This window comes from Notolepis coatsorum (assembly GCF_963971535.1).
Source record: "Notolepis coatsorum genome assembly, chromosome: 5".
Taxonomy (NCBI): Eukaryota; Metazoa; Chordata; class Actinopteri; order Aulopiformes; family Paralepididae; genus Notolepis; species Notolepis coatsorum.
This window is the reverse complement of record NC_140169.1, coordinates 182,895,840-182,916,376: the sequence shown is the minus strand read 5'-3', so window position 1 is coordinate 182,916,376 and position 20,537 is coordinate 182,895,840. Positions and strand designations below refer to the sequence as shown.

The 20,537-nt window shown below is 42.3% G+C and overlaps 1 protein-coding gene across 1 annotated transcript in view; it reads left to right on the top strand.

Annotated features, from left to right (window-relative positions):
- asic4a (acid-sensing (proton-gated) ion channel family member 4a) overlaps positions 1-16,660 on the top strand; it is a gene marked incomplete at its 3' end in the record, with an annotated part of 434,161 nt that extends 417,501 nt beyond the window's left edge. The window contains exons 7-10 of the mRNA XM_084313966.1: positions 2,542-2,633; positions 2,844-2,923; positions 10,818-10,925; positions 16,544-16,660. Coding sequence (XP_084170092.1) covers positions 2,542-2,633; positions 2,844-2,923; positions 10,818-10,925; positions 16,544-16,660 — 397 coding nt within the window. The remainder of the gene's footprint in view (positions 1-2,541; positions 2,634-2,843; positions 2,924-10,817; positions 10,926-16,543) is intronic.
- Between the last annotated feature and the right edge of the window lie 3,877 nt (positions 16,661-20,537).

Genomic DNA, 20,537 nt, shown 5'->3' with positions numbered 1-20,537 from the left:
CGGCTGCTGGCACCAGACTTGCCCTCCAATGGATCCTCGTTAAAGGATTTAAAGTGTACTCATTCCAATTACAGGGCCAGCAGGTGCCTCGACTGGCCCGCGCCGCTCTGTGTTCTGAACGTAGCGTTATAGCAGTAATTTTAACCCTTTCCCTGCCACACGACAGAAGGTTAACCCTTTACTATCACACAACCGGCTGTTGTGTGGCAGTGAAAGGGTTAAATACACAAGAATCTGTCCCGCGGCGTGAGTGGACCCACTGTCTGTGAGTGACTCTGCTTTGGTCCAATCACATTCCCCATCCACAGTCTGCGAATCAGAGGCAGAGTAGGGCGGGTCTTCACAGCACGTCATGTGACATATGCGCCAATCGTGTGACAGCGGTGCTCCGTCGTTACAGCCTCGTCTGCACAGAGAATTCCACCCCAAAACGCTCGTCTAAACGCAAAATTAAAAGTGAAACCGCAAGATGACTTTTGCGGTTTCTGTTCACAAAACGCTCGTCTAAACGTAGCCTAAATCACCAGACAGTAGTGGATATATACATCTCTTGCATTCTGCAGATAGAGAAAGAGAAGGACAAGAATACAAAATAATAAGAAAAGAGAAAGGCTGGTCACGTCGTCTCTGTAACATTATCCGCTTCCATATCCTCAAAAAAAAGTCAGGAAAGGTTCCCAAATATTGTGGAATTTTTCCGTACATCCTCTGACAGTATACCTGGTTTTCTCCAGTTTAATATGATACATGACTTCTCTCATCCAGTGGCCGTACACAGGTGGACTTGGGTCTTTCCATTTAAACAATATTAGCCTCCTGGCCAAGAGTGAACAAAAGGCCAACATTCTAGATTCCCACCATCTAAAGTGGATGTCCGTTGGGGCCACTCTGAGTATTGAAATATATTGATTGATTCTCAATGTCGTCTTTGCAAAAATCCAAAAACAAACTTGGCCCATTGCTTGTGGAGCATGATATCATTAGGAAACGAGTGCAAGGACGTATTCGCTGTTCGGCAGCCTGGATACTCGAATCACAGTTGATTGTGGGCGGTGGCTACAATAACAGTATTGGCTGAGGTATGCAGACCAGCGCCTCTTACACGTCACAGATCCAGTCAATTCAGAATGGCTTGTTTCAGTGGGCGGAGTTCTTGTCTCAGCTGAACTGCAGAAACTGCACTTGGTACAGATTTCACATTTCAGTCAGTGTTGGTACAACCCCACATGCTAAACACTGGAAAAGGCCATTTTTACAATAGGGGACCTTTAAGATATTCCTTTATTGATCCCCTTGGGGAATCAACACATTTAAGACACATTTTAGACACATTTTCTGACAATGGAAGCCTATGGCAGTGGTGAATAGGCAGGAAATAACAGTAAAAAGGTTTAAAACGTTCCAGTAGCCTTAAAAAAAATTATGAAAAGAGAAGGGTGCCTTGATTTTTGTATCGAGGCAAGCATGGCACGAAACCCACATGTCAAAAAGGCCGGTATGATCCTTTAAGGTAAGGGATAGGTTTACAAAAAAACTTTTTGAGGTGAAAATTATGATGAGCTACGGCTTGAGTGACGACATCCATCAAAACATCCTTCCGCAGTCGGCAGGCCTTCCTCCCCCACAAAGATGTTTTGATGGATGTCGTCACTCCAGCCGTAGCTCGTCATCACTGGGGCATCTTGACACTACTTTTCTGGAACCACCAGGGGTGAAATGGCCCAAGTGTCGAAGCAGACTTCCCAGTAGACTGACTGTTCCTACTGTAGCTCATCACTGTTAAACCCTTAAACGCCTAATAATCTGACACTCATTAATGTGATCTATGTTCACCGCTGAAGGCGTGACAGCGCCATCGTGGTAATTTCCTGGGAACATAAAAATGACATGGTACAACAACACGTGTTTTGTGAAACAACCCTTGGGTTTAGAGTGTTTTTTAGTGGAAGAAAATAGATGGAATGAATTTGAGGTTTTTTATTTTTATGATTTTTAGGGTAATACTGTATGAATGGATGACATTTTTTTTCCATGTCATGTCCGACGACCCATTCCTTGCGGGATTATAAGACACCAAAAACAACAATTGAACATAACAATCACTTCCCATGATTTCTAAGCTACACCGTGCACATCATCAGAGGCCAAAATACATCACATATAAGTTATTTTCGTGTGTTTATCCTAAGCTTTCTCTAAATATTCAGCAAGTGCAAAAACCCTGTGATCAAAAATCCATTTTAATCAATCTGCATCACTAAACCACATTAACTCAAGGTTTTTACACCTGTCAAATTACTGTTCACGCAACTCATAGTATAGTGGACAATAAAATATGAAATTAAACTCATTCTCAATATCGATACCACAGTAAATACAGATCCGCTCCTCTTCTGTGACCCCCCCGGTAACGTCCGGTCTCGAGGTGCAGGGGCAAAATCGCAGAGCGGAGCTGGCCACATAATGTATTGTACTGTTTTTGGTTATTTTTATCATATTTTTTTTTTTTTTATATAACAATTACATTCTTTCAATTTCCAGAGACAACTTTCTCGTGTTGGATATTTTCTTTGAAGCTCTTAACTATGAAACGATTGAGCAAAAGAAAGCGTACGACGTCGCAGGTCTACTGGGTAAGAGTTCCCTTATCACAAGCTTATTTTTCTTTTCCCTCTTTCATTTCCGCCTTAATGAAAACAGGCTTGTTGCATTTCTGTACTTGCTGCATGTACCGTTCACATCCATATCAGTAGCTGTCAGGGATTGATTCAGTCACGTCCGTGGCTGCTCTGTATCCGCTGCCTCGTGTTCATTCCTCTGGTCCAACCACTCTTGCTTTTCAGGGGACATCGGTGGCCAGATGGGTTTATTCATCGGAGCCAGTATCCTGACAATCTTAGAAATACTGGATTATATCTATGAGGTACACACACACACACACACACACACACAAACACACACACACACACACACACACACACACACACACACACACACACACACACACACACACACACACACACACACACACACACACACACACAACACACACACAAATAAATGAATGAAAATGTGCAACTGTTGTCCAAATCTCAACTCTATCCAATCTTCTGATATGACAGGGCCTTGCCAATATTTGAGATCCCTCCATTTAGTGCTATAATTGTTTCTTTGTTAGTTTTTTTTTTAGTATTGATTGGGTAGATTTTTTGTTGATTAGGATATTTGTTCAGACTATATCAGACTATGGCTCAATTCCCTTCCCTTGGCCCCACCACCTCGACTGGGTGGTGGCGCTTCAGGGCGGAGCTACAAGGGGAAGGGGTTGAAATCTTAACCTAGGAAATGGGACACCCCTCGTTACGTCATCAGTAGTAAAATAATGTAAAGGACTTACATATTTCTTTTTTTGTATCTACTTTTTCTCCTCCTTTTTTCTGTATTTTTCTCCCATCCCAATTTTAGTCGTTATGCCAATTCCCCCCTCCCCTTCCTGGTCGTTGCACGCATTTGCCCCCCCCCCACTTGCTGGTCTAGGGAGGGTTGATAGATACTATCACATGTCCCCTCCGATACATGTGGAGTCAGCCAGCCGCTTCTTTTCACCTGACAGCAAGGACTCTCACTGGGGGAGCGTAATGCGTGGGAGGCTCACACTACTTCCCCCAGTTCCCTCCCTCGCTGAGCAGGCGCCCCGACCGACCAGTAGGAGTCGCTGTTTACAATGACCAGGATACACACCCCACCGGCTTCCCACCCGCTAACACTGCCAATTGGTTAGTATGGACGACCGACCAAGCCGGAGGTAACGCTGACAGCTGGATTCGATACCAGTGTCTCTGCGCTGGTAGGCAGACGCTTAGTCCGCTGTGCTACCCAGCCGCCCGGACTTACATATTTCTGTAGTTACATAACAACTACCTCTAGATCCACAAAAGAATCACAATATCCTACCCTACTTGGCCATGCGCAAATGGAGGGGTAGGGCTAAGTGGTAGAGCCAAGGGGGGGAACACTATCCAGTTCCTCTACGTGGATTTTACTTGTTTATTATTGAATTAATAAACAGCTAAAAAATATATATATTTTTTTAATTATGTTTTTGGTAGATTTTTATTGGTTTTTACTACCGGGCAGTCCGGTAGAGAGAGAGAGAGAGAGAGAGAGAGAGAGAGAGGAAGAATGGGAGACAGAGCAGGGGAAGACATTCAGCAAAGAATTCCGGGTCCGGGAATCGAACCCGGGTCGGCCGTGATGCGACGTAGCGCATTACATGGTTCGCCACTCGGGCACCCGAATTAATAAATTTGTATTGAAAATCAAAGGGCTTGGCAGTGGAAATCTATGAATGATCATGCGTGTGAGGAATTTGATTGAGAATACCAGGCTACTTACTGCTGCGGTCAGGCAAGCGATACCGGAGTCTCAAGGCGAGCACAGAAAGACTCAGAAGAAGCTTCTATCCCCAGGCCATCAGGCTGCTAAACGAACAATGAACACTACACAACCATCAAACGCACATAGCACACACATCCACACGCACACACTCACTTTAAACAAACACACTGTAGCACCCACTCCACACACTTTATAGCACACACTCACTTTAAACTAGAGCTGGGCATAGATTAATTTTTTTAATCTAGATTAATCTATATGCAATCCTGGAATTAATCTAGATTAATCTAGATTAAAATGGCTCAAAAAAAAAAAAAGGTCTGCCTAAGGCATTCAAAATATGTGTGTTCTACCCAAATAATGACCAGAAGTAAGTCCTTACTTTTACTTTCCTCCTTACGTTTCTCAGGCCAGGTGGCCCATTACACCATGAGCCCATCTCCCGTTTCCAAAATGCATTACAGACTGTTTGAAAAAGCTGTTTTGCTATGATAATTGGTAATGAAATATCAAAATAATGTTCAATAAGATGTACTTGTGTTTAATAAATCGTTTTATTCACACAAATAAATAATATCAGTACCGCATTTCAAACTTTCAAAGAGAGAGAGAGAGAGAGAGGGAGAGGGAGCCTCTGAGTTTCTGCAGTTCTCCCATCTCTCAGACAGCAGCAACAGAGACACCAAGTGGTGACAGAAGGGAACAGCAGCAGACTGAACGGTTCAACTTGAGGTTAACTGAATGAAAAAAAAATATGCCGCTGAAGTGCTCTTGAGCAAGGCACTTAACCCCCAACTGCTCCAGTGGAGTTACTCAGTGTTGTTTTATTCACACAAATAAATAATATTATCAGTACAGAACAGTACCGCATTTCAAACTTTCAAAGAGAGAGAGTTTCAGCACTCTTTGATGAACATTGTTACTCAGTTGTGACTACAGTGGAGTAGAGAGCACATTATAGACAGGTCTGCAGGCTAAATCAGTCTGTAGACTACAGTGGAGTAGAGAGCACATATCAGTCTGTAGACTACAGTGGAGTAGAGCATGTAGGGGCCTATACAGACAGGTCCAGTGATGTGACAAACTACCAAACTGGAAATCAGTTAATATAATCTGACAGAATGTGTGTTAAAGGAACATGCCAATCAGGGGTGGCCTTAAGCATCTGGAGGCCCGTTTCAAGAGCTAACTGAATAGCACTGTGTTGTTTATCAACTAATAGTCTGCATTGAATAGCAGTGTGTTGTTTATCAACTAATAGTCTGCATTGAATAGCAGTGTGTTGTTTATAAACTACTAGTCAGCACTGAAGAGCACTTTGTTATGCATCAGCGGACATAAAGACAGCTTAAACAAATCCCTCAATTAAATTAACAACAAAAGCAATGCCATATATTTATCTTGGGAATTAAAAGTGCATGAAAGTACTGCTGCTGGTCCTTCCTGCTGACCTGTCGTACAGAACTTGTAAGTCGCTTTGGACAAAAGCGTCAGCTAAATGACAAAATGTTGAGCAAGGCACTTAACCCCCAACTGCTCCAGTGGAGTTACTCAGTGTTGTTTTATTCACACAAATAAATAATATTATCAGTACAGAACAGTACCGCATTTCAAACTTTCAAAGAGAGAGAGAGTTTCAGCACTCTTTGATGAACATTGTTACTCAGTTGTGACTACAGTGGAGTAGAGAGCACATTATAGACAGGTCTGCAGGCTAAATCAGTCTGTAGACTACAGTGGAGTAGAGAGCACATATCAGTCTGTAGACTACAGTGGAGTAGAGCATGTAGGGGCCTATACAGACAGGTCCAGTGATGTGACAAACTACCAAACTGGAAATCAGTTAATATAATCTGACAGAATGTGTGTTAAAGGAACATGCCAACCAGGGGTGGCCTTAAGCATCTGGAGGCCCGTTTCAAGAGCTAACTGAATAGCACTGTGTTGTTTATCAACTAATAGTCTGCATTGAATAGCAGTGTGTTGTTTATCAACTAATAGTCTGCATTGAATAGCAGTGTGTTGTTTATCAACTAATAGTCAGCACTGAAGAGCACTTTGTTATGCATCAGCGGACATAAAGACAGCTTAAACAAATCCCTCAATTAAATGAACAACAAAAGCAATGCCATATATTTATCTTGGGAATTAAAAGTGCATGAAAGTACTGCTGCTGGTCCTTCCTGCTGACCTGTCGTACAGAACTTGTAAGTCGCTTTGGACAAAAGCGTCAGCTAAATGACAAAATGTTGAGCAAGGCACTTAACCCCCAACTGCTCCAGTGGAGTTACTCAGTGTCAGACTGTGGTTGTACTGGGCAGCTCCCAGGTGTGATTGGAACTGTGTGACTGAAGCAGGGCGTAGCTGAAAAAGAGCATCTGTGCTCAGCGAACCTACCCTGGGTAAATAAAGGTTAAACAAAAACAAAACAAATGGCTTGACTCAATCAGTCTCTATTTCTCCTTCTTCCACCAGTCACTAAGGCAGACCAGCTTGTTGACATTGTCTGGTGACAAACTAGCTCTCCTCTTCTGCACAATATGGCCCGATAAAGAGAACAGTCTCTCGCATGGGACAGTTGAGGCAGGGCTCCCCAAGTACTTCAGGGCAATGTGGGCCAGCTTACCGTAGGCGGCAGTGTGGTCTGACCACCACTTCAGTGGACACTGATCCAAGCTGGCACTTGGCTCTACCTTGTACCTCTCCACAAGATTGGGCACTGGTGAGTCGTCATCAGACTCCGAGTCTGATCCCATCACTAGTGTTTTCTTTTTAGGTGGCTCAGGGTTCTCCTCCCTCGGGGGCTGCAGAGCAGGTTCTTCTGCCTTCACCAACTCACTCAGTGTTGCCCACACTGGCCCCCTCTCTGCTTTGGGCAGGCATTTGAGGTCCTTAAAGCGTGGATCCACAGCAGTAGCTACCTTTGATGAACAAAAATAAATAATAATTAATTGATGATGAAAAAAATAAAAATTAAAGTAACTTTGCAAATCCAACCACCATATTTCTTCATGACTCATTCATCTATCCATTGATCAATCTACTGGCTTAACAGTCTATAATGGTCAGACAATACAGTTATTTTCTAGTCAGTCTCACATACCTTCAGCCATTCCAGGTTACTTTTCTCCCTCCGCTGGTTGAGGTCCTGGGTGAAGGCATTCTTGAATCGCACAATGTAGGCAGGATCCTCATCCGAGATCTTCATTGCGTGCTCAAGGTGGCGCAGGGCAGGTAGAACCACAGAGCAGGATACATACTTGTCCCCACCAAGGAGCTCAGTGATGTACCTACACACACAAAATATGGCCAATTAATTTAACTCAGATTACACTCTTTTTTTAAAGTTCTGAAACACACACACACACACACACACACTTTAACTAAGATTACACTTTTATAAGTTCTGATTCTGAATCATTTATAGTATTTAAGGGCATGCATTTCTTAATTAAATACAAAGTGACTTTTAAAAGAAGTTGTATGCCAATTTAAGAACACGCTATCTTTGTAGACCATACAGTACCTGCATGGCTCCAGCAGTTTCTCCAGCTTTGCCAGCTTCTCGTATTCAGCATCTGTTGGGAGGACCAGCTTGTGCTTATGCTGGGCCAGCGTTGCGTGCACTGGGACTCTGTTGCGCCTCAAACGATTGATCATTGCAAGGGTGGAATTCCAACGTGTTGGAACATCTTGCACGAGTGACTCTGGCTCTTGTTCACAGGATGCTTGCTGGACATTCAGCTCATCTGTGTTGGCCGGACTGTGTTTGAAATGTCCGACCACTTTTCGACACTTGGCCAGGACACCATCAAAACCACTATCCCGAAGGGACATTACAATGGCCCTCTGTATGAGGTGCGCAATGCAGGGCATGTGCTCGAATGGCAGTATCCTCCCTGCTGCTATCATGTTGGGAGCGCTGTCTGTCCCAATGGTGGTGATTTTGTCGGCTATCTCCCACTGATTAGCGACGTCCAGAAACTGCCTGGCACACGCCTCTGCAAAGTGGCGCTCCTCTGTTTTAATCACACCTAGTACAGACAAAGTAGATCAGAATAAGTTTGCTAGTAAAAAATGTATACCATATACAAGAAAAACAATCCACAGTTTAAACAAGAACTAATTAAATGATAATAATAATAAAGAATAAAAATAAAATAAAATATCTCACTATTCAGATCACATTTGACTTTCATACTGACAATTTTTAAAATGTATATTACATCCCTTAAGCTCGCTATGGAGAGAATTCCAAACCTTTACACCAATAACTGAAGGACACATCTGTTTAAGTTTATAAATTTTATTTAATACTACATGCCACGGTGGGTTGGTTTCAGGTTGGAATGAATATTCAGCCAGTTGGATGGTTATATGGTTGGATGGCTGGGTATCCAGCCTGAATGAATGAATGAATGAATGAATGAATGAATGAATGAATTAATGAAAATGTTATTAACAGATTGCAGAATGGGTACAATACAGTACAGCTCAATACACACAATTGTTAAGGGGATGCAGACCAGAGAAAGACGTTTGTCTTGTTTACATCAGGGTCCCCCCTGAAACCAACTTAACCGTGGTCAATTAAATAAATTAAATAACAAACGTACCCAAGGCGAACGAGTGAAGTTCCCAGCTGGCATCGATGAAGTGTGCAGTAACGCCTAGGTAATTATCGTTGCTGACCGATGTCCAATGGTCCCCAGTCAGTGCTACACACGCCGCCGCGGCCAACTTCTTTTCCTTCACAACTTTCTCTGTGGCGTGTTGGTCATGAATTCTCCTCATGATAGTTCGCCTCGCAGGTAGCTTGTAACACGGGTCGCCTGTCGCCGCCCGGAGAAGAAGCTCGAGTCCATCATCTTCAACCACGCTGATAGGCCGGCAATTGATGGCAATCCACTGGGCTAGGAGGTTAGTCAGCTTGGCTGATAAAGCTGTGCTGACGGGCTTGCCTTGGTTGCACTCAAACAGTGTAGTTTGACGAGCACTTTTCCCCGGTGCAGCTGTGCTTGGTCCGGCCGCGGCGGCACCTTCCTTCATAACATCAATTTGATGCTTCTTGCTCAGGTGGTATTTAAGACTCGAGGAACTCCTACAGTAGGTCATTTGCGCTTTGCACAAAGTGCAAATCACCTTCGTCTTGTCGAGGTTTCCATCTGGAAGCTTTTTGAAAATAAAATACCCCTGAAGCAAACTGTGCTTAATGTTACCATAGATATCTCTTCTGCTCACAGCGTCCGCCATTGTCATGCAGCTCAGCTGATGGTAATGAGCTTCACGCATGCCCCGCTCACGTGTTCACGAACTTCACGCCCCTCCCCCTCCCCCCACACACACACACACACACACACAGAGTAGTTCGACCAGGTTGGTATGGTATACATCCGCGAATGTCCCAGACGAGACCCAACGCTGAAAAAAATGTTAACGGCGTTAATTATATTATCGCGCGACACTAGTCTCGCGATAACGCAGCACGTTAACGCCGTTAACGGCCCAGCTCTACTTTAAACAAACACACTGTAGCACCCACTCCCCACACTTTATATTTATTGATGAAGGATTGCACTACAACTCGTACACCTTACTGTAAATTGTACCTAAATTGTACCTCATCCCATTTCTGCTTTGCACTATATAGTATTGTACATTAGTACACTGCATAGTATTGTATATTATATGGTAACTCAGTTACGTCTATTCTGCATCGAACATTGTACATATGTCTATACTGAACACTGTGACCCCATTTTCTACTTCTAAATTACATGCTATACTATGTTATTTGATACTATCTTGTCTAGCACAGTCTCTGGAGCGTAACAGTAAGAAGCATTTTGTATGAAAGTATTCTGTACTTCTGTATGACAACTATTAAAGAAACTTGAAACTTGAAACTTAATGAAGTGAAACTCCTCCGCTAAGCTCTGCACTGCAGGCACACAGCTAGCGAGAACATTCATACCACTGAATGAACTACGCTTCAGTAGCCAAGCAACACTGACTGTTAGCATGTATGAAAACACTGGACTCTGTGTCTAGAGTGTGATTACAGTGTTCAGTAGTGAACACTCTTTATTCTGTTGATTATTTTGTCTCTTTCCCTGGTCTCTATCTCTCTCTCTCCCTCTCTCTCCCTCCCTCTCTCCCTCTCTCCCTCCTTCCCTCTCACCCTGTCTCTCCCTCCTTCTCTCCCCCTCTCTCTCCCTCCCTCTCTTTCTCTCTCTCTCCCTCCCTCTCTCTCTCTCTCCCTCTCCCTCTCTCCCGCTCTCTCTCCCTCCCTCCCTCTCTCCCTCTCTCTTCATTACCTCTCTCTCCCTCCCTCCCTCCCTCTCTCCATTACCTCTCTCTCTCTCCCTCCCTCCCTCCCTCCCTCTCCCTCTCTCCCGCTCTCCTTTGAATTGACCCAGGTGATTAAACAGAGGCTACAGCGTCTACTCAGACCACAGAAAGAGGAGAAGAACAAGAAGCAGCCCAGCACTGTCGCTACTGTGGGTCTGGAGGATATGAAAACAAAGGTGTGTGTGTGTGTGTGTGTGTGTGTGTGTGTGTGTGTGTGTGTGTGTGTGTGTGTGTGTGTGTGTGTGTGTGTGTGTGTGTGTGTGTGTGTGTGTGTGTGTGTGTGTGTGTGTGTGTGTGTGTGTGTGTGTGTGTGTGTGTGTGTGTGTGTGTGTGTGTGTGTGTGTGTGTGTGTGTGTGTGTGTGTGTGTGTGTGTGTGTGTGTGTGTGTGTGCGTGCGTGCGTGCGTGCGTGCGTGCGTGCGTGCGTGCGTGCGTGCGTGCGTGCGTGCGTGCGTGCGTGCGTGTGTGTGTGTCACAACAGAAAAAAGACAGGCATAAAATGAGCACATAAAGTGCAGACATATAAAATCACAGTTTTTCACATTAGGATCTAACATCCCAACAGGCCACCTTGTTTATGGTTTGATTCAGTTTTAAATAGACAATAATAAAAAGAGTAAGATCAAATAGACAGAGTAAAATAGTGCAATAGTGCAGTGCAATAAAATAGTAGAATAGAATAGATAAAAAAAATGTTTACAGTGAAATAAAATAGTTCTGGATTACTGTTCAACAGTTCAAAGTCGTCTTTACCTTCTCTGTTTGGTATCCACAGTTTAAAACTTGACAGTCTTCCCTCCTGTTTTATACCCACTTTGACCCTTTGAACCTTCCACTCATGGCAAACCTCCCTCTCAGTGCGCAGTTCCCTCTCTCAGGGTGCAGTTCTAGGCCTGAGTCCTACAGTTTCAAAGCTTGACAGTCTTTCAGGTTTGATACCCACACAGTTTAATACCTGACAGTTTTGAACCTGCATGTAATAAAAAGTAATAGACAGAGTAAAATAATACAGTGCAATAAAATAGTAGGAGGAGGACCTTGAAATCAATTCTAAATGTTACCGGAAGCCAGTGTAGGTTAGCTAATACTGGACTGATGTGGTCTCTCCTCTTGGTTCTAGTTAGTAGCCTACTGTAGCTGCCGAGTTTTGAATTAGTTGGAGTCGTTCAGTAGCCTACATATGGCATGTGTACGACTTCCCCCGCAGCTGTAGATGAAGGGACCACGGGGGGCATTATTCGGCAAGAATTGAATTGATATTTTCCTGTTCAAAAGAGAAAACAAGTGTAATGTTTCAAACAAGTCACAAATGAGATCATTGTGTTGGAGCACCGTGCTAAGTACCTCCCCCTCAGCGGCTGTCCTAGTTTACATGCCGCCCTGGGCGTAACCCCGCGTCTTTGTTTTCATCCACCAACCAGTTGCACCCGTAAAATCACATAATTAATGCTATATTGGACACATCCTGTATCAAACAAATATTTGTATTAAACAATTACAATTGTTTATTTGGTAGCATTTTTAATTGACTGATTTCATTTTACGAATTGCATTATAGAGGTGTGCTATTTTGATAGATAGAATAGAGCTCAGAAAATCCCCCGCGCCCCTCCCCATGTGGTACTGAGTGAGTGGGACCTTCCCAGACCTTCCCTGCCTAGCTCACAGTCACAAACCTTCCCAGACAGTGTCCTGCCTAGCTCACAGTCACAAGGAGGACCTTCCCAGACAGTGTCCTGCCTAGCTCACAGTCACAAGCAGGACCTTCCCAGCAGGGGCGGGGCTAGGGGGTGGCTACTTGGGCTCAAGCCCCAAATGTTTTCTGAAAAGCCCAGAATCTACAAAAAAAAGAAAAAAAATTGAATTAATCATTGTTACATGAAAATATGTTTGCACCAGATTTAGCAGAAGCTAATTTCCATCTGTAGTCTATCCAGCTGCTAACTGTATTTGAGTGAGTTAAGTCTTGGTGTTATGGTAGACTCAGACCTAAGCTTTAAATCACAATCAACAAGTTGACAAAAACATAATTCTTCCACCTTAGAAACATTGATTGATTGATTGATTGATTGAAAAGTTTATTAACAGATTGCAGAATGGGTACAGTACAGTACAGCTCAATACATACAATTGTTAAGGGGATGCAGACCAGAGAAAGACTTTCGTCTTGTTTACATCAGGGTCCCCCATTTTCAATTCATCATAACATATATGACACACACAACATACAGATAGACAGTACTGCTACATCTATACATTTATGACATACCAGATTTGCAAATACAGTACTGTTTGTGATACAAAAAGTGTCCAGAAAAGAGTGTATATATATACATTTGACGTAGAAACTGTACATTGGAGGAGGTTGGGTAGGTGGGGGGGGGGGGGGGCTGTACATTGGAGGTGGGGGGGGGGGGGGGGTGGGGGGGTAGGGGGTGGGTGGGTGGGGGACACTGTACACTGTACATTGGAATACTGACAAAGCCATACTTGGTCATTTACTGTACAACTGGGTTAGGACATTTGTAGGGGCCAGTTTCGAATTGCAGTCTCCCGTAGGTGTTCTTTGAGAGTGTTTTTGAAAGTGGGTAGTGATTCACATTCCTTTACAGCTTTGGGTAGGGCGTTCCACATTGATGTGGCATAATTGCGAAACGTGTTTAGTCCCTTGTTTGAGCCGAATCTGGGTTTAACATGATTTGTGGAGCTCCCTCTGGTGTTGTGATCGTGGTATTCACTGACCTTTGGGAAGTATTTTGACATGTACATGGGTACCTTGGTCGTGTAGTGTATCTTGTAGACCAGGCCCATTGCAAGTTGCTGTACTCTGTCGTCTACTCTAAGCCATCCTAGGTTGTCAAAGTGGGCAGGGGTGAGGTGGGTTCTAGGAGTCAGGTCAAGCAGTAGTCTGACTAGTTTGTTTTGAGATGTTTGTAATTTGGTTTTTAGTGCCTTTGAGGTGCTTTGGTACCATGAGGTGCAAGCATAGCCGTAATACCCTTGAATGAGTGCTCCTGCGGCTGCCAGAGTCTTCAGGGTATTCTTGTTTACCAGAGAGGAGATCCGGTACAAGAATCGAGTTTGTTGGTTGACTTTTTTTATTACATTGGATGCCATTTTGTCACAGGAAAGATTAGCTAAAGATAGCTACAGTAAAGATAGCTAAAGTACGGCCATTTATAAATCAAAAGGACGCTGAAAACCAGATCCATGCCTTTATCTCAAGCCGACTCGACTACTGTAATGCACTCCTTACCGGCCTCCCGAAAAAATACGATGATAACTATTTTATTGCAATGCACTATTGCATTATTTTATTCTATTTTACTAACTATTTTATTGCACTGTACTATTTTACTTTGTATCAGTGATAATCAAACCGTAAACAAAGACGCCTATTAACACTTTCAGCACCAGATGGTGCTGTTTACTGTTACTGTTGAAAGGCCAGTGCCTTTTAACATGGGGATACATGGCTGTGTTTGCAGGCCTAAAGCTATATTATATATTATAGCTATGGATCTAATAATATAGTCGATTGTCATTGAGTTTCTTCCGGTCAAGATGAAAAAAACAGATATTTTTCCATCAATACATTTCCGTTTTATACCGTCGTGAATATGAGTGTAGTTTCAGGGTGGTCTGGTGTCATTTCCAAAATGCTTCGTAATGGCTGGCAACGTGTATTCTAGTAAACGCGTTATCGTTTCTTCCCTGGACTAGCTACTGTTCTCAAATCAAATTTAGATTATCGGTATTATGTTTCATCATGGATGCATGAGGGGGGGGGAGGCAGGGGCGGATTTAGGATTATAGGAGATCCGGGGCTTAGCCCAGATAGGTGCCCCCCCTTTTTTTTATTTATTTTTTTTTATTTATTTTTTTTGCATCCAGTGCATTGCAATAAAATAGTTATCGTATTTTTTCGGGAGGCCGGTAAGGAGTGCATTACAGTAGTCGAGTTGGCTTGAGATAAAGGCATGGATCTGGTTTTCAGCGTCCTTTTGATTTATAAATGGCCGTACTTTAGCTATGTTTCTAAGGTGGAAGAATTAAGTTTTTGTCAACTTGTTGATTGTGATTTAAAGCTTAGGTCTGAGTCTACCATGACACCAAGACTTAACTCACTCAAATACAGTTAGCAGCTGGATAGACCACAGATGGAAATTAGCTTCTGCTAAATCTGGTGCAAACATATTTTCATGTAACAATGATGAATTGTCAATTTTTTTTTAAATAGATTCGGGGCTTTTCAGAAAACATTCGGGGCTTGAGCCCCAGTAGCCACCCCCTAGCTCCGCCCCTGGGGGGGGGTCTTTATGAATGGAAATATCGAATAAAAGAAACAACGATGAAAACCCGACTATACTCTGGTTTTCGGGGGTCCTGGCGCTCAACTTTCGGCGAGTTAACTCTAGATCTTAGATCCTAATATGAAAAACGATGTGATTTAATGTTCTATGTCTTACCTTGACTTTGTCTATTTTGCTGCTATCTATTTTATGCTTTATGTCTGCACTTTATGCATTGCTCTTGATCTGCCAATGTTGTGCTCATTTTATGCCTGTCTTTTTTTACTGCTGTGAAGCACTTTGAGCTGCAATTCTTGTATGAAAAGTGCTATACAAATACAGAGTATTATTATTATTATTATTATTATTATTATTATTATTATTATTATTATTATTATTATTATTATTATTATTATTATTATTATTATTATTATTATTATTATTATTATTATTCATTATTATTATTGTTTGCTTCATTAATTAAAGGGTGTGAATTTAAGTGTTCTCTAGTGCCTTTTGTCCGCTTTAAGGTGGTGGTATAAGTTAAAGGTTGTGGTGTCGAAGTAAAAATAATTCCGTCTGGGTACCTATCTGGGCTAAGCCCCGGATCTCCTACAATCCTAAATCCACCCCTGCTTCCCAGACAGTTACCTGCCTAGCTCACAGTCACAAACAGGACCTTCCCAGACAGTGTCCTGCCTAGCTCACAGTCACAAGCAGGACCTTCCCAGACAGTGTCCTGTCTAGCTCACTGTCACAAACAGGACCTTCCCAGGCAGTGTCCTGCCTAGCTCACACAGTCACAAACAGGACCTTCCCAGGCAGTGTCCTGCCTAGCTCACAGTCACAAACAGGACCTTCCCAGGCAGTGTCCTGCCTAGCTCACAGTCACAAACAGGACCTTCCCAGGCAGTTGCCTGCCTAGCTCACAGTCACAAACAGGACCTTCCCAGGCAGTTGCCTGCCTAGATCACAGTCACAAACAGGACCTTCCCAGGCAGTGTCCTGCCTAGCTCACACAGTCACAAACAGGACCTTCCCAGGCAGTGTCCTGCCTAGCTCACAGTCACAAACAGGACCTTCCCAGGCAGTGTCCTGCCTAGCTCACAGTCACAAACAGGACCTTCCCAGGCAGTGTCCTGCCTAGCTCACAGTCACAAACAGGACCTTCCCAGGCAGTTGCCTGCCTAGATCACAGTCACAAACAGGACCTTCCCAAGCAGTTGCCTGCCTAGGTCACAGTCACAAACAGGGCGCCCACTCCAACAAGGTTAATTGACCTGACGTGACGTGCAATAAGCGATAGAAAACAGATTGTGCAAATATCACAATGCGGGGGGGGGGGGGGGGGGTAATAATAATAATAATTTGCCTCAGCAAGATGCCAGCCTGGGCGGCTGCCCATGTTGCCCATGCCTAAGTCCGCTACTGCGCCCCCTTGAGGTGACCACTCCGCATTACGACCTCTCGTCTCTGAGTTTGCTCTTTCTTTTGCGTTTCCAGCAGGAGCCCAACGACACGACAAGGAGTCAGCCGGAGGGAGCGTACGCCAACACCATCCTGCCCAACCACCACCACCACGCCGGCCAGCACGGCGTGTTCCAGGACTTCGCCTGCTAGAGAGCCGTCTCCACGCGTCCCCGACGGGAGACGCTGTGGCGGCAGGGTGTCAATAACAGACCTTTTGGCGCCTCCATCTGAACCTTCCTTCGCTGTCGCCAGTGAATAGCTACAGCCAAAGTAGAACACCAAACGTGCGCTGCTAACAGAACACTTGTACGTATAGTATGTAGGCACAATGAAATCGGACACCATGTTTTGTTTTCTCCCGCCCCCCCCCCCCCCCCCCCCTCCCTCTTCCCCCCCAGGTGGGACCCCTTTTGTTCCTCTTCAAGTGAGAAGCTGAGGCACGTCTGCGATTTTCAGGACCAACCTTTTTTTGGTACATAATCACCACCACATGGGAACAAGAATGTTCACACGTCATCTGGATAAATTTATACTCAAAGTGAAAAATATAAATGAAAATAAATATATATAATTTATTCATTCATTCATTCAAACCTTTATTTCTCTAAATAACACGGAGGTTGCCCTTATTTTCTATGACGTCGAAATACATAATACAATAATGTAACTGTAGGCAGAATTTTAATAAACAAGACGAAAAAAAACAAGAAAAAAAAAACATTTTTTAAGAGAAATAATTTCAAACGGCTAACGTTACATACTGAAACGGAATGGTTTGTGATCGTGGTTCTAAACGGTCCAAAAGTCATGAAAGGATCGATCTTCAGGCTGGGTTTTCCGTACCATTCCAAAGCCAACTTTCCAAAATCACAACAGACTCGTTTCAGCTAGTTAGATAGGGCCCAAACTAGTTCCAATCCACCATGGTTGATGTGTTTTCCAATAAGGGTTTTATAGATAAACAAATACCAATGTTTGTTACGTCTCTCAGCCAGAGAAGACCAGTCAACCTTATCGTACAAAATGCAATGATGAGTATGATAACTATCACCAGTAATAGGGCAGAATGATAGGCCGAGTCTAAGGGCCTAAGAGTGGAAAAAGTAGCATGTCTTTAAAAGACGTCCCCATAGTCCAGAACTGGTAGGAAAACTGCTTCAACAATCCTTGTCCTACTGATCATTGGGAACCCCCACCACTCCCAAAAGGTTCCGCTTCATTCTCACACACTGTATACCATAATTGTAGCATTATACACCATTGTAAATTATGTAATTATTTAAAGAGATATTATGTTTACCCCTCTATATTGTATACAAGATGAGAATATATATATAAAAGATAGTAATAATGATAATAATAATAAAAAAAATAATAATAATAACAACAACAACATATTCCCATTGCATCAGTCCAAAATGTCAGGGGAAAATTATTAATTACTTGACCTGAATCTGCATTATCGTTGGCCCGGAAGACTTATTAGCAACCTCCTTCTACATGATACACTTATGTCTGGTTTGTGGTGAAGGTGTGAACGTTAGAGAGTAGCACTGTAGCTGTACATAGAGTCCAACTTTGAAACGAAGACAAAGATCTGAGGTTCTGTTTTAATGGTTGTTGGTTCTGTTTAGTTAAATATATAACATATGGTACTATTCTTTCTAATTTATTTATACATTTTAGAAAGAAATATCTTTATAAAAAAGAAAATGTCATGATTGTAGCAATTTACTGTGTGTACATGAAATCTCTGCAGCAGCTGCTTATCAATTATTGGTACAGTAACGAAAATGGATTGAGACAATCTTTTTTTTTGTCCAAGCAACAAAATGCACTGTACAAATGGTCAATGTTATCTCTATATTAACTTTTCATATTGACATGTTTTTTTTCCTTCTTTTAAACAGACAATTGAGTTCTGTTTACATCTTCAAAACATGAGTCCTATGGATCCTCTACATATGGATGATCATGCGGTCGTTATCTCAGTTCTTACTGACTAAATACTCCTATTATTACTCACCTGTAATTTGCAACATGAAAAAACTCTTAAGTCAGTAGCATCACAGCTTTAAACGAACATAAGCAATAACAGGTAGAATTCCTGAATTGAATTGACGAAGCAACAGCTGTGATTGGAGGGTTGAGAAAAGAGGGTGGGGCTTGAGACAGGTCAATTGTGAGTCAATCTGTACAGGCTAGCAGCCCTTCACCCAGATCACGCAGGCAGTAGTGTGTGTCCACTTCATTGTATGACACGCGTCGTCGAGCACATTTTACTTGAGTATGATCTATTAAACGGGTGGCTTTAGAGACTCTCTGTATAGCTGGCGTTGAGGAGAGTGTGATTTAAAAATGAATGTCGATGTTTCTTGAATGCGGAATGAGGTCAAGGCCTAAAGTGGCTGTGAACTCAAACTAAAAGAAAAACCTTACTGAAAGACCCATAACTTTGACTAAAGTACATCTCTGACAATCCCTGTGCGTATATGTATCGTTTTCTTCGTCATTTATTTCATACTTTATATTAGACGGGGTATGATCACGCCTAGAAACAATTACCCTGCACCATGTTTCTCTGTCAATTTGATATGTGCATTCTGTTATTGTAATATTGCTAATATAATAAACTTCTATAAGTGGTTCAGACCACACTGTCCACAATATGAAGTCCCGCTCTCATCAGCCTCCTCAAGTAATCATGGGCCACACATGACTGTTTAATATTCATAATCCTGTGTCACTTTGACATTTTCAAAAGGTTCCCAATCACAGTCTCTGATGGCATCCTGTACGGGTTGTGCATAACAATCTTCTTCTGCATCATCAATAATTGTAGCTATCCGCAGATGAGTCACGCAGGGGGGAGGGGGGGGTGGGTGAATAGAGGGCCACATTATTAGTGTAAAGCTATGGTCTACTGAGGTGAATACAGGGCCACATTATTAGTGTAAAGCTATGGTCTGCTGAGGTGAATAGAGGGCCACATTATTAGTGTAAAGCTATGGTCTGCTGAGGTGAATACAGGGCCACATTATTAGTGTAAAGCTATGGTCTGCTGAGGTGAATACAGGGCCACATTATTAGTGTAAAGCTATGGTGTGCTGAGGTGAATACAGGGCCACAGTATTAGTGTAAAGCTATGGTCTGCTGAGGTGAATACAGGGCCACATTATTAGTGTAAAGCTATGGTCTGCTGAGGTGAATACAGGGCCACATTATTAGTGTAAAGCTATGGTGTGCTGAGGTGAATACAGGGCCACATTATTAGTGTAAAGCTATGGTCTGCTGAGGTGAATAATAATAATAATAATAATAATAATAATAATAATAATAATAATAATAATAATAATAATAATAATAATAATAATAATAATAATAATAATAATAATAATAATAATAATAATAATAATAATAATAATAATAATAATAATAATAATAATAATAATAATAATAATAATAATAATAATAATAATAATAATAATAATAATAATAATAATAATAATAATAATAATAATAATAATAATAATAATAATAATAATAATAATAATAATAATAATAATAATAATAATAATAATAAATTTTATTTGGAGGCGCCTTTCAAAACACCCAAGGTCACCTTACAGGGCATAAGAACAGAAGAATCAGGATTAAAACAATGATCTTGGCAAAAGTGTCAGTGGAGTTAAAATCAAGACAAACATTGTAAACGTATGAAATATAAAACAGTGACACACTGTCAGGGTGCAGTTATAGTGAGTAAGCCCAGTAAGCAAGGCAGTTAAAAGACAAGGTTAAGAAAATAATAAGATAAACAACAAGAAGTATAAAAAACAGTGAAGTTAAAATAACAGACAAACAAACAGCAGGGGGTATTGGGCAGTGATGGAGGTTATAGTGAATATGCGAGTTTGAACAGATGGGTTTTCAATTGTGATCTGAATGATGAGAGTGAGTCTGACTGTCGGATGTGTGGGGGCAGGGAGTTCCAGAGTCTGGGAGCCGAGCAGCTGAACGCTCAGGC